Source organism: Sarcophilus harrisii, chromosome 6 (genome assembly GCF_902635505.1).
Source record: "Sarcophilus harrisii chromosome 6, mSarHar1.11, whole genome shotgun sequence".
In the NCBI taxonomy this organism is placed as follows: domain Eukaryota; kingdom Metazoa; phylum Chordata; class Mammalia; order Dasyuromorphia; family Dasyuridae; genus Sarcophilus; species Sarcophilus harrisii.
Window position 1 is genome coordinate 80,281,902 of NC_045431.1, and position 13,892 is coordinate 80,295,793.

Sequence of the window (13,892 nt, forward strand, 5' to 3'; positions counted from 1 at the left end):
TTTCTTTTTCTTCCATTTTCTTTTCTCTCATGAGTTTTCCCCTTTTATTCTGATTTTTCTCTCCCAACATGATTTATAAATACGTATTAAAAATTAATGTATATGAGTAATCAGAAAAAATAAAACAACAAAAAAAGAACAAAGGACAAACAGCAATTTGTACTTGCTTATAGAACATTATTATTCTTTTATATTCATGTATCACAACATGTTTAACCATTTCCATTTGATGGGCATCTATTTTGTTTTTAGTTCTTTGCTATCACAAAAAGTGCAGCTAAAATATTTTGAGTGTAGATGGGGACTTTCTTCTTATAAATGACTTAATTAGGAATCTATAGGTGAAAGGATATAGACATGTTAGTCACTTTACTTGCCTTTTTCCAAATTACTTTCTAAAATGTTTGTGCTGATTCATAGCTCCATTAACAATGTATTAGTGAATCTATCTTCCCCCAATTCCTTCAACATTGACTATTTACATTCTTTGCCAATTTGTTGGATGCAAAATGAATCCTTAGGATTATGATGATGTGCATTTATTATTGGTGATTTGGAGCATTCCAAATCATTACTAATGGTATTTAAGTTTAATTAATAACAAATTTGCCAATTTGTTAGATGTGAAATGAAGCCTTAAGGTTATTATGATTTGCATTTATTGTTAATGATTTGAAGCATTCCAAATCATTACTAATGGTATTTAATAGTTTAATTAAAACCCAATATGGTTATTATTAGTTTGCAATTCCACTTTTGAGACCTGTTTGCTCATTTATTTGTCTGGGGATGGGTTTTGGTCACTTATACATACATATACCTATACAAGTACATGCATATTTTGGGGCAGCTAAGTGGCACAGTGGCTACAGGAATGGTCCTGGAGTCAGGAAGATTCATCATCTGGAATTCAAATCTGATCTCAGCCATTTATTTACTAGCTGTGTGATTCTGGGCAAGTCACTTAACCATATTTGTCTCAGTTTCCAGACTACTCCAGTTTCCTTGCCAAGTAAACCCCAAATGGGGTCACAAAGAGTTGAATGTGATGCAAAATCAACAACAACAACAACAACAGCAAAAGCATGGATATATTATATCCATAAATTGTGTCTATATATATCTTGGGCATTTGAGAAATTTAGTACAGATTTTCCCCACATTTGGCAGAATTCCCCTTTTAACCTAGCTAATTACGTATGTGCAGATTTTCAGTATTATGTAATCAAAATTATCTATTTTACTTTTTTAAATTTTATTTTGAGTTTTTAAAAATAATAGCTTTTTATTTTCAAAACACATACAAAGACAGTTTTTAATATTTACTTTGCAAAACCTTGTATTCCAAATTTTTCTCCTTCCCTTCCCTCACCCACCCCTTAGACAGCAAGTAATCCAATACATGTTAAACATGTGCAATTCTTCTATATATATTTCCACAATTATCATGCTATACAAGAAAAATCAGATCAAAAAGGGGGAAAAGTGAGGAAGAAAAAAAGCAAGTAAACAACAACAAAATGGTTAAAATATTATGCTGTGATCCACATTCAGTCTCCATAGCTCTCCCTCTGGATGCAGATGACTCTCTCTATCACAATTCTATTGGGGCCTGAATCACTTCATTGTTGTCTATTAGAATTGATCTTCACATAATCTTGGAGTTGCTGTGTATAATGTTCTTTTGGTTCTGCTCACTTCACTTAGCATCCTATTTTATTCTTAATAATGGTCTCTGGCTCTTGTTTGGATACATCCCCATCCAACTCACAGCTATGAAAAGATTATGACTTGTTTCTTACCTAATCTTATTTAATGGTACGATGTTAATATTAGGGATATGTATGCAGTTAGAAGGTATTGTGGACTGTGGCATAAGACACTGGTCTAATTTCTGGCAGAAAGCTTTCTAGTTTTTCCAACCTTTTAGCAAATAGAATGGTGTTTCCTAAGACATTTATGTTTCCAGCCACTGGAGGAGCTTCATGGTTTTGGTTGTCCCTTGTCCAGTCTGTTTCATTGATCTACTACTTCTCTATTTTCAACCAATATCAATGTCAGACTGATGTTTTAGTCTGAGGTGTGGAAGTGCTATTTCCCCTTCAGTCCTACCTTTTTTTCCACTGTGTCCATTGATGTTCTGGATATTTTTTCCTCTCCAAATAATTACCTTCTAATTCTGTTTCTTCCAAACCAGTATGCCCTTGTGTTTCATATTGAGGAAATTAGATGGGCCACTGGCTAAAGCAGTAGAGTTAGAATCAGACAGATTTGAGTTTAAATCCTGTCCTAGATACTGGACTGACCCTGTACAAGTCATTTAACCCCACTGGATTACGTTTCTACATCTCTAAAATAAGGATAATAAAAATGTCTACTTCAGAGGGTTGTTTTGGCATCAAGTGAGACAATCTATATAAGGCACTTGGGAAAACTTAAGATACTATGTGAGTACTATGTAAAATACCATTATTGTTTCCAGGGAAGTTTTTAATTTATTATTTTAGTAAGGAACACAGGCCAGCAGAGCGGCTAGAACAGGAGAGACAGGGACCCGGGTTCAGATCCTGCTTTCAGTCTGGATTCCCTGCAGCACCAGTCAGGAGACTACTCAGGCTTCATATTTCTCTTATTTAAGATGAGGGTCATTAAAGTCTCTAGTACCTCCCTTGCAGCACTGTTACAAGGTTCAAATGAGATAATGAATGTAAGATACTTTCAAAACCTTAGGCCACTCTATTAATGCCAGTAATTATTATTCATATTCTTATTCTTGTTGCTGACCTCTTTGGACTTCTCAGGATTATCCCTCTATTAATTCTGACACCTAGATGAACTATGAGGAACAGAGTTGCTTAAAAGAGTATCACTCCCAGAAGTATTCCCAGGAGCAAAAGCAGCTGCAAAAATCTTGGTATGGCTTTTTAGTCAGTTAGTGTTTAGAATTGCTCTCGGACTTTGGGGACATTTGGGGACCATGCACTGGAACGAAAGCTGTGTTGCAGTCAGAGCACCTGGCTGCAGCTCGTAGCTGGAACTTTTATCTCGGACCCCCAGGTCCCTGGCTGTCGAGTCTCAGCAGCAGCCTTCCCCAGTCCACCTTCTTTCTCTCCATTGGTTTCCCCCAAGTGATCCTGTAAATAGCTTGTTTGCATGGATAATCTTCCTCCCTCTCCCCCATTAGACTGAGCTCCTGGAGAGCAGGACCTGGCTTTCCCTTTTCTTTGTATTTTTGGCACTTAGTTCAGTCCCTGGCACAGTAGGTGCTTAATGAATGTCTGCTGACTGCTAATGGCAGTCTTTAAAACCCGGTTCTAGAAGACATTTACTAGCTGGCTGACCATGGGAAAGTTATTTTGCTATTCTGCTTCAATGTCCTCCTTTGTAAAATACCTTATGTCCTTACCCCCCGCCCGCAATGTTTGTAAAGCTTCATAAGTACACTATGGAAATAGGAGCTGCTCTTATTCCAACCGCTCCGGGGAGCAGTGGGGCAAAGCCCATTTATTAAGATTTTAAGTAGAGGTTATATAGAGTAAGTCAAATAGGCATAATGTTCAAGAAACCTGTTGACTGCATAGCTTTTGATTTTTCTTTCAGAATTCTATAGCTCTGGGTGGAATTTGGCAGATTATATGTAAACTTCCTAGGGGCAGGAAGTCTCTCATTTCATCTTTTAATCCCTAGGAATGGCATTCTAAAGGATTAATAAAGTTGTTGAGCGTCTTTTAAATTGAATTGTCTCAATACAGGTGTATCCCTAAAGAGGTTTGCTGAAGGATCCCAGAATTTAGAGCTGGAAGGAACCATAAAGATCTAGCCCAAACCTGTGGGCTTTGGTTTTTCACAGGGGAGACCCAAGGTGCTCAAGTTTTGCCCTGTGTGTGACACAGATGAGCAGCAGGATTTGAATCCATGTCTTCTGATTCCAAAACACTAACATATGATAACCAGTTCTGTGGTAAGAGCCTCAGTGATTGCTTCATTGAGATTCTTAGGAGGTTTCCTGTTCTGTTTTTTCCTGATAAAGATCATCAAAGGGAGGAGGCTGAGCTAGATCCGATTTCATTAGTATGACCCAGCACCACTCTAGAGTGATCCCTAAAAGAATATTAAAATGGCACTGGGAAATATTTTGCAATGTAAGTAAAAATACATTAAAATATATGTAAAAACTAGATCAATATATGTCAATAATGAATGGACTAGTGGCCCTTTCTCTATTTGAGTTGGACACCACTGGAACAGATAATCTCAGTTATAAACCCTATGAGAAGAGATGTTAAAGTACAGCTCTCTCTGTTGCTTCTGGAAAAGGATTTTCTCCTATCACACAAAATAACATCTCCATCTAGTGACTATTTAGAAACCTACAACTCCTGCTATTATAATTTTAGAGAGCTGTTTCAGGGTTGATTTTTATTCTCCAAATGAGAAATCAGTGAGTTGATATTTAATTATCCTGGATCATTTCAATAGTCAATTGTGAAAAGAAAACTATTTGGAGCTACTTATATGTTGTCACTACCAGTAAGGTTGTGTCCCAAGTCTTATGAAGGTATAGAAATGATACTATTCATTCAAAAAGGACTCGAGTTTTCTTATGATTCTCTATAGTTTTCATGCTCATTGTAATGTTTCCTTACATCCATTCCTTACACCACAATTTGTATGGTCATTCACGGGAAACTCTTGAGTCATCCTTTCAGGTTTACACTGCCAGCATGTGTCAGAATCAGGACCTCTGAGGTCAGCTCTCTCTCTATCCACTAGTCTAGGCTCCCTCATCAAACTTACAGGACTAGAATTTGTTGAAGCATTGTACTTTGTATTGATTTTGTAGTTGCATTGATATTGATTTATTGATTTTGTATTTGTTTTGATATTGATTGAAGCTATCTATGGCCATTTCAAAAATCCACCCCCTCAATGTTTTTCCATATTTTATTTGTAATAAAGCAATTAATATTTATTTCTCCATTATATTTTCCATATATTGTACTTTCAATGGAGACTAACCTACGAAAGCAGAAAAATGAGATGCTTGTTTGAATAAAAGTTATTAACTAAAACAAGTAACCACATTAAAAACTAAAAAATGTTTCTTTTGTATTTTTGTGAATAGACTGTTCATTACTGATTTATTTTATCCTGTTTAAGTGGTAATTCAGCAGGAAAGAGTTGATGAATAAGAGAACTGGATTTTCATCCAAGCCCTACTCCTGTGTGTCTATCAACAAGTTATTTCATGTCCATCTCTAAAATACAAGTCCTGGATAAAGCTATTAGGATGTCTTGGACCCTGTGTTAATCAGAGTTTAAGATTCAGGGATGCCTAACTGGATAAAATCTAGTTTTACAACTTTTTAATCATCTTTTTATTCTTTCCACATATTAATTACAAGATAGTGGGTAGGATGGGTGATGAGATATTTTGGTAACCACTATATAAGCTGGTTGATTGACCTTTTTAAAGGCTGCTTCTGACCACAAGGAAATCTTAAATTTCCTTAAAATAATGACCCAAATTAATATATAATCTCAAATATTTTTAGCTATGTCTTGCCATCCTTTGAATTAATGAAATTAGTAACAATGAATTTTGTGTATCTAGAAATAATGAAAAAGAATTCAACATCGTAATAACATTATTTACTATTATTCACTGAGCTAGCACTATTTAAAAAATTATGTTTTTTTTCTTGTTGTTGAATTGTTTTAATCACGTCCAATGCTTTATGACCCCATGTGGGGTTTTCTTGGCAAAGACACAGGAGTGGTTTGCCATTTCCTTGTCCAGCTCATTTGACAGATGAGGAAACTGAGGTACACAGGATGAAGTTACTAGTTCGGGCACATATCTAATAAGTGTCTGAGTCCAGACTTGATCTCAGAAAGATGAATCTTCTTGATTCCTGGGTTGACACCCTAGCCACCATGCCCATCCCCCTATCTCCTTGTCCAGATCAGTTGAAATCACTGATTTCAACGGAATGGGTACTCTCTTTGCCAAAACTGCCTTCTTTCAGCTTGCAGTTTGATGAATTGCTGTGGCCAAAACATTGGCGGGCAATCCCCTGTGGTAATAAGCCTTTTTGTACTTAATTAGGCTGCTCTCCTATCAAAGTCTTTCTTCTTTTGGTAGCATCAGAAGTTTTAGAAAACCCAGGGTAAAACTTTAGTGGACATGATATTATCTAGAAAAGAGAGGCAATTTCTTGTGAATTTCTTCTTGCTTATTCTACATATAGAAATTCTTAGTAATCATCACGTGATTGGTCCTCTTTTACTTTGCTCTCCGAAAAAGAGGTGATCCTTCTCTAAAGCCAACTGGTCTCCCTATTTTTTACTCTAACAGATTGCCCTTAAGTAATCATCCTCTTTCTTTTTAATCTTTAGCCAGCATCTTACATCTTTAAAACTTTCTTTAGTCATTACTATCCCCTTAATCTATCATCCCATAGATCCTTTCCCCACTTTCCTACTCAAACTTCTAGAGAAAAAACACACACACGCAAAAAAAAACAACTTCCTTTCCACCAAATTGTCTACACTCCTTACTCCTTTCCCTCCTTTCACTTGCAAAGTGTCTTCCAATTCATTGTTCAATTGAAACACCTGTCTCCCAAATTACCAGTGATACTCAATTACCAAATGGTGTTCTTTTGCCAATCCTCAGTCCCCTTTATCTTTATATGGCATTAAATACTTTTGACTTTCCTTTCTTATTGGATATTCTTTTCTCTCCTGGTTCGCTTTCTATCTCTCTGATGGATCTTCTCAGACTCCAGTGCTAGATAATTATCATGGATATACTTCAAGGTTTTGTCCTTACTCCTCTTCTCCTAGTGATCCAGTCAATTCTCATGTATTTAATTATCATCTCTATGAGGGCGAATTGCAGGTCTTTATATTCAGTCTGCCTTTCTCCATTTAGATAGAATACCACACTACCAAATGCCCATTAGATGCTTCAGACTATTTGCTTTTATTGCAGGTTCCTGAAATTTTCCTTCTCTTTCCCCCAAGGGTCACCCTCGTCTTCTCAATGTTTCTGTATCTACTGAGGTGCCACCATCCTCCAGTCACGGCGATTTAAAGTCAGTCATTTGTAATTCTCCAGGCTGTCATCCTGCCCTATCTCTTTGCAAATAATTTATTAAGTCTTTTAATTCTACTTTCTTGATATTTTGAGCGCTCATCTCTTTCCCTCCAGTCACATCACAGCCTAGTTCAGGTCCTCAACAACGTTTCACTTGGACTACTGAAATAATCCAAATATTTCAGTTTTTTTAAATTGCAATTCATCTTCCACAGAAGTGTCAAAGCGGTATTCTGAAGCCACAGATCTGACTCCAGGAGCTGCAGATCCTAAAATCACTTAGCTTTAGGAACACATATAAGCAAGTTCATTTGTTGGGTTTTAAAGTTCTTTATCAAATGGCTCCAACGAATATTTTCAAGGCTTACACATTACTCCCTTTCATATGCTGCTATAGAACTACTGAAATATGGTGACCAAGATTCATTTCACTTGTAGTTGCTATTGCTGTTTAGTGGTTAGTGAAAATGCTATTTTACCTGACTCTGGAGATCACAAAGTAATCGATAATGTTTGTTATAGGTTATTTAGATGCAAAATAGACATCTATATATAACTCCACTAATAACTAAGGACTTCTCTCCCTCTCCTTTCCCTTTTTGGGATCTTTATGCGTTGGAAGGAACTCAAAAGATATCCTCTCTTTTAGAGAATCTGAGCTAGTTCCTTTTTAGAATCCTGAGGAAACAGCTACCTGTATCTCCATAACGTCTGACATAACTGCCCCTGTCAGTTTCCTGGATTTTATTAGATAATTTAGGATTAAGAATCCCTAGCAAGATTTATGCCCATCTCAAGCCCATATAAGTGTCATTCACATCTTGCTTTCTTTTGCCTCCTTCCCCCTAACACCAGCCAAAAAGATCTCTTTACCTTCTTAATTATAGAAAGTTCCCTTGTCCTCAATTATAAAAGTTATAATTGTCCATGGCCCCAGAGCATGGAGTATCATAGCTAAAATTCTCCAATTCCTTCTTGTTAGCTTACCTTGAGTAAATTGGGAAAATTCTAATCTCATAATTCCATTCTCCTCAAGGAGAAGGACAACTTGTTCCTCACAAGAGACTATCCTGAAATTCTTGAAAAAGAGAAAACATTTTTAAACATATATCAGAGATGGGATTTTTCCTGCAAGAAAAGGAAAAACTGGGAAGCCATCTTTGGAACCTCTCAACACCACCACTCCAATCTGAGGAACTACCTTACCATCACCCCAATCTAGACATACATTTGGAAGCTTGCTGCATCACATTCTACTATCCAGTTTGGAACATGAAATATCCCTTTACAAATTTCTTTTAAATGCTGTACATAGGTTTCTTTTCTCCTTTTCTGGTTTGAAAGTGATTCATCACATTGTTAGTCCTTCATTTGTGACAGTTGCCACCAACTGAAGGAACTGAAATGGGAAAAAAAAAAAAAAAAACCAAAAAACAACAACCCAAATTCATCTATGTGTTTATTTTAAAACTCCTTTAAATGAGACATCCCTCATCCTAATTTCTATACTGAATGGCCTAAATTTATTCACTTTGCTTAGTCAAACTGGGCTCATGTTCCGTATATTTACGGTCTGCATGTCTTTGTATAGGCTGCCTTTCAAAGCTGAGATGCAACTCCTCTGCTTGTTCAAGTCTCTAGCTCCCTCCAAAGCTCAATTGAAGTTCTACTGTTCATAGAAAATCTTTTTTGATTCTCCCAAATATTTATTAATGCCTGTGCCTTCCCCTCTTTTATTTATTTATTTAAGGATGCTGGGGAAATGCCATTTTCTTAGTAGAAAGGGATATTTGCACATGAAAGAGTCCCCTCCTTTAATTTACCAGACACAAACATACTTTACATTTACTTATGCATGTTTGTGGTAGTTCTTCCAGCCCCACTCCACTGAAAATGCAAGCTCTTAGAAGGTGTGGACTATTTGGGATTTGTCTTTGTATTCCAATCCTAGCATCTAGCTTGGCACTAAGCATTTAAATAAATGCTGGCTGAATTGAATTGAACTCAATTTCATTTGATGTAATTGCAATGAGCATTATTAAAGTCTGAGGTTGGAGCAGAAGTCTCCTTGGCAAGTGTTCTGAAGTATAAGCATTATGAATTGAAAACAAAATCTAGTTCCAAGATGCCCATAATTATAAAATGTTAAATTAGTTTATCTGAAGTAACAGTAGTTTCTGATGTCCTTTCTGATGTAAGTTTACTTTGATGTGTCATATTTGCTTTATCAGTAGAAGGCCACCTTCTGTTTACATTTTGATGGTATATCTTTTATTGAATTATTCATCTTATGAGTAGCAGCATGTCTTGTTCAATGGACAAAATGTGTTACTTTCATGCTAACAATTTTACAGATAACTATGACTTTTGTGTTTTCTAGGTCACTTCACTCAGATAAGGAAAGGGGTGCGGGTGTAAAGTGATAACTGAAGTTATAAATCCAAAAAAAAAAAATCCTTTAATTTAGGCGTTTTGATTCATCATTCAGTAGCGAACCTAGTTTTTTCCCTCATTAGATCAATATTACAATCAGTATTTATAATTCTGTATTTCAAAGTCACACCTTTAAGCCTTTCATACAAGATGAAATAATAGTCTCACAAATATCAGTCCTGAAAACCCACATGCACAAAGTATCAGAGCTCCCAGAAAAGGGATTTGTACTCCCAGTTCATTGTTTGAAAATTATGTCCTCTTTGAAGGCTTTCAGATGTAAGTTAAATGACTTCACTTACACTAAATAAATAGCTTGATGTCATGAAGAGAAAATTTCTGGCATTAAAATACAGAGTATGTATACATATATGCACAAATATCCATTAGCCAATCTTTTGAGAGCAGGAAGGAAAGAACCATTTATTAAGTGCCCGCTGTGTCAGTTACTTTCCAAGTATTTTATTTCATCCTCACACAACCACCCTGGGAGGTAGGTGCTATTATCCCCACAGAGGGGAACTGAGGAAACTGAAGCAAGATGGGTTACGCGCTTTGCTCAATTTCAGAGTTTGGAGGCTGACTGGATATTAATTTGAAGGATCTTACTCTTTTGAGTAAATGACCTAACTCCTTTGCATCCGACCGGCTTAGCACTGTTAACTGGCACTCAGTGTTAACAGATCAATAAATATTTAATAATCGCCTATTTTGAGCCAGGCATTGCAAAAACTCGGCAAAACACAAAGTAGGCGCTTTCTATATTCTGGTTGATTGATATACATAAATATAAATATTTATACTTTAACCACCAAATTAGTTTATTAAGAAATTGCATGGTTTCTACTGGTCATCCTGCCATCTGGGGGAGGGGATGGGGGACAGAGGGGAAAAATTGGAACAAGAGGTCTGGCAATTGTCAATGCTGTAAAGTTACCCATACATATAACCTGTAAAGAAAAGGCTATTAAATAAAATAAAATTAAAAAACAAACAAACAAAAAAAGAAATTGCATGTTTTCTACTGGTCATCCTGCCATCTGAGGGAGGGGGTGGGGGACAGAGGGGAAAAATTGGAACAAGAGGTTTGGCAACTGACAATGCTGTAAAGTTACCCATGCATATAACCTGTAAATAAAAGGCTATTAAATTAAAAAAACAAACAAACAAAAATAAAAAAAAAAGAAATTGCATGTTTTTGGGTTTTTGAAAAGTACTCCTCTCCGAACTTTTAGTTAAATTAAAAATAATGGCGGCCTTTGCAATTTTTAAGCGCATTTAAAAACAGCAATCAAACTTTTTTCAGACTGCCTACGGGGGTTCTGGAAACAAACTAACAAATATGAACTCCTCCCCTGTAACTTTCTTCCAGACAGTTCACATGACAAATAATTCACCAATGGGAAACAAAATCCAAACGCACCTTCGGCCTTACAACTTTTCGCAAGAATCGGTCTCCTTCCGCCACGTGCTCCTTACTTCGAGGTTGCCTTTCCTTGATTGGCTCCCGAAAACACGGCTGAGCCCGAGCTTCGCCCTCATTGGCTGCCCTCGCTGCCCGTCCGAAGCCCTTCTCCCTCCCGGCCAGGTGATTCTTTGAGATTTCGTTTCAGGGCCCGCCCACTTCAGGGTCTCGGATGGGGAGCGCAGGCTGGGGGGGAGGGGGCGCTCCTGCTCCCCGCCCCCCGCCCTCCCACCCCCGGGGGCATCCAAAGGCTGGCCTCTGATTGGCTGGCAGAGGCCCCGGCCCCGGCGGGTGGGGAGCGCTCGACGCGGGCCGGTGGAGGACGCCTGGTGCTGGTGGGCTCGCTGGGGCGCGAGCGGCGAGGCGGAGGCGCGAGGACAGCGCGAGCCCCTCCCACCCCTGGCTCCCGCTCCCCGGCTGCTGCTGCCGCTGCAGCTGCCGCTGCAGCTGCCCCCTGCCCGCCTCCCCTCTCCCCGCGGCGGCCCCACACTGCCCGCCGGGTCCCCGAAGCGGCGGCGGCGGCGCCAGCGGCGGTTTGTGGTCGTTGGTCCCAGAGACTTGTGACCAACCTCCGAGGACCCGAGGGGTGAGGAGGGGAGAGGGGGGCGCCACCAAACCGCCGGTAACGGCCGGACCCCCGCCCCCCGCCTCGCCCCCCAGGCACTAACACGCGCGTACACACTGGGACACACTCACGCCTTCCTCCCGCGCCCGGGGCCGCCGCAGGCGTGTAAGGGGCTTCGGCCGAGTTTCCCCTTTGCCACTCCGTGCTGGGCTGGGGTCTTTGGGGCGAGGGGGTGTCCGGGCCGAGCCGAGGCCGTTAGGGGCTCAGCCTCCGGGGGGCCTCGTCCGGTGGGGCCGGGGCTACCCGCCCAGACCCTTCGGGATTCCCTTCCCCTTAGCCCACCTGTAATTCAACCCCAACCCCCTCTCGGGAAAATCCCCCTCCCACGGTGTGGGCAGGACGCGCAGCCTGGGCAGCACCGCCTCGGGAAGCCCCCCGCCCCCACTCCCACGCTTTGGACGAAACTTGTAACAACTCTCCTTTCCCCTTGTTTCCATAGAGGTCTTACCCTGGGTGGATGCTTGCAAACCCAGGACCCCTCGCCTCGGACTCCTTGTCTTTATTGATTATTGTGCATTGGAAAGCTTCAGGAGGGACAGGAACACCACCAGCTGATCCTTCTCCACCCCAATACGAGGGCGGGCAGCCAGACACGGTAATCGATAGTTAAAAAACTGATCTAACAGCGAGGCTAAGCCCTGGGCGATGCAGCAGGGTCGGAGTCCACCCTAGTTCCTCCTTGCCCCTTACCTGCCCGAACGTTAGGGAAGGAATGCATTGGAGCCACCTGCAAAGAACCCTCCTCCTGGGCTGAAGGACCTGCCCGAGGTCCGGGTGGGCTCCCTTGTGAAGAGCCTGGGTTAGGAGGGCTCCGAAAACACCGAGCGTGTGCCCTGCAGGCATTAAAAAATAGAACGAAGTCCTTAAACTTTTAGTATTATTTACCACGAGGCTCTCTTGGGTTTAAGGATTGCAAGTTTCGCAAGGTTTTGTAATATGAACTGACTGCAGCTTTGTCTTGGACTATAGATGAACTTAGGGCTAGCATTAAAAGCAATATATGTCAACATAGGTACCCATATATACATTCAGATATGTGTATATATTAACCCTGGATGGGGTAGTTTCTTTTATTATTAAAAAACCCATCTATTTGGAAGAGGTTTTCATGAATATATCACGGAATTCAACAATTTATGGGTGTGAAGAGAAAAGAAAAAGAAAGCATTTTATACGGAAAACTAACCGGCATATCACATACTAGTAATGTATTTTCAAAATTTTTTCCCCTTATCCCCACTTTTTACAGTGTGAAGCTGAAAGGCACAGAATTTATATTGAATTATTAAAGATCTGGCCAAATACTTCTGTGAACTTTGAAGTATTTTCATAATGTATATTTTAAAATCCCAATTGTTTGCAGTTATTTGAGAAATTCATCAAATGTTCAATTATCTTTTTTCAAGGCAAGGGGAGATAGGGAAGATAAAGTAAAAAAGTGAAATCTTTTGCTCTGAAGAAATTTATGGTCTACTTTTGATATTAAATAGTGAAGATTACCACCTTTGATATTAAGTAGTGAAGATTACTACTAGCTTTATAACTCCTCTTTATTTTCTAAAAATTAAAAGTGCTTTAATATTGTTAAATTATTATTACTATATTATACTTAATAATGTTAAGTTGATGGAGAACATAAGCCTTTTGCAATGACTTTTCACATCTTTGATGACACTAGCACCAAATTGAAAATATAGTTATCATTGTGTCTCCTTATTTAAATTTTAAACTCCGTGTTTGTCTTCAGCTGTAGTATGAGATCCTAACATTAATGGGTAGGATGCAATCAAGCTTCATGACACTTTGATTTTTAGAAAATCTTGAATGTAGTCCTTGATTTGTGAGGTCACATCCATAAGCATTTGTTGGCAATATATGCACATAAGAATAGTCTGTACTAGTTATATATTTATTATGACAACTCTTGCATAACCTCTGAAATTTTTATCACTAAGGTCCACAGAACTCTCAATGCAGTTATCCATTTTAATTTACTACCTGATGATTGGTGAAAGAGGAAAGAAAATAAAAATCAATATTTTCACATTGATAACTTCACAGAAGACCTTGGAGAACATTACGTAAGGAATTGTAGTGTATTTTATTAGGAAGAGAGTCCTTATCTTAGAAAAAGTTCTTTAATCTAGGATCAAAGAGCATGTTACTTTTGACATTCATAATCGTTTAAAAATTACAAATCTTGTACAAGGTACCAATATATTTAAAAAAAATTTATAATTTAGCCATTCTAAGCCTAAAGTAAATCT

General features: G+C 38.9%; 2 protein-coding genes across 10 annotated transcripts in view; one reads left to right on the forward strand and one right to left on the reverse strand.

The window, feature by feature from the left end:
* Positions 1-10,727: 10,727 nt before the first annotated feature.
* On the reverse strand, positions 10,728-12,062 carry LOC116420049 (fibroblast growth factor-binding protein 3-like). The gene is given in 4 exon segments (XM_031943508.1): positions 10,728-11,359; positions 11,361-11,481; positions 11,484-11,782; positions 11,908-12,062. Coding segments are annotated over 4 exon segments (774 nt in total). The 3' UTR covers positions 10,728-11,160.
* RBM46 (RNA binding motif protein 46) overlaps positions 11,468-13,892 on the forward strand; it is a 56,738-nt gene continuing 54,313 nt past the window's right edge. For 4 of the 9 annotated variants that reach the window (XM_031941371.1, XM_031941376.1, XM_031941377.1 and 1 more), the window contains exons 1-3: positions 11,469-11,586; positions 12,065-12,220; positions 13,581-13,706. The gene's annotated coding sequence lies outside the window, so the exon portion shown is untranslated. Of the gene's footprint in view, positions 11,587-11,629; positions 11,731-12,064; positions 12,221-13,580; positions 13,707-13,892 lie in introns of those variants that run through there. The other 5 variants (XM_031941379.1, XM_031941375.1, XM_031941373.1 and 2 more) reach the window with 4 other exon arrangements.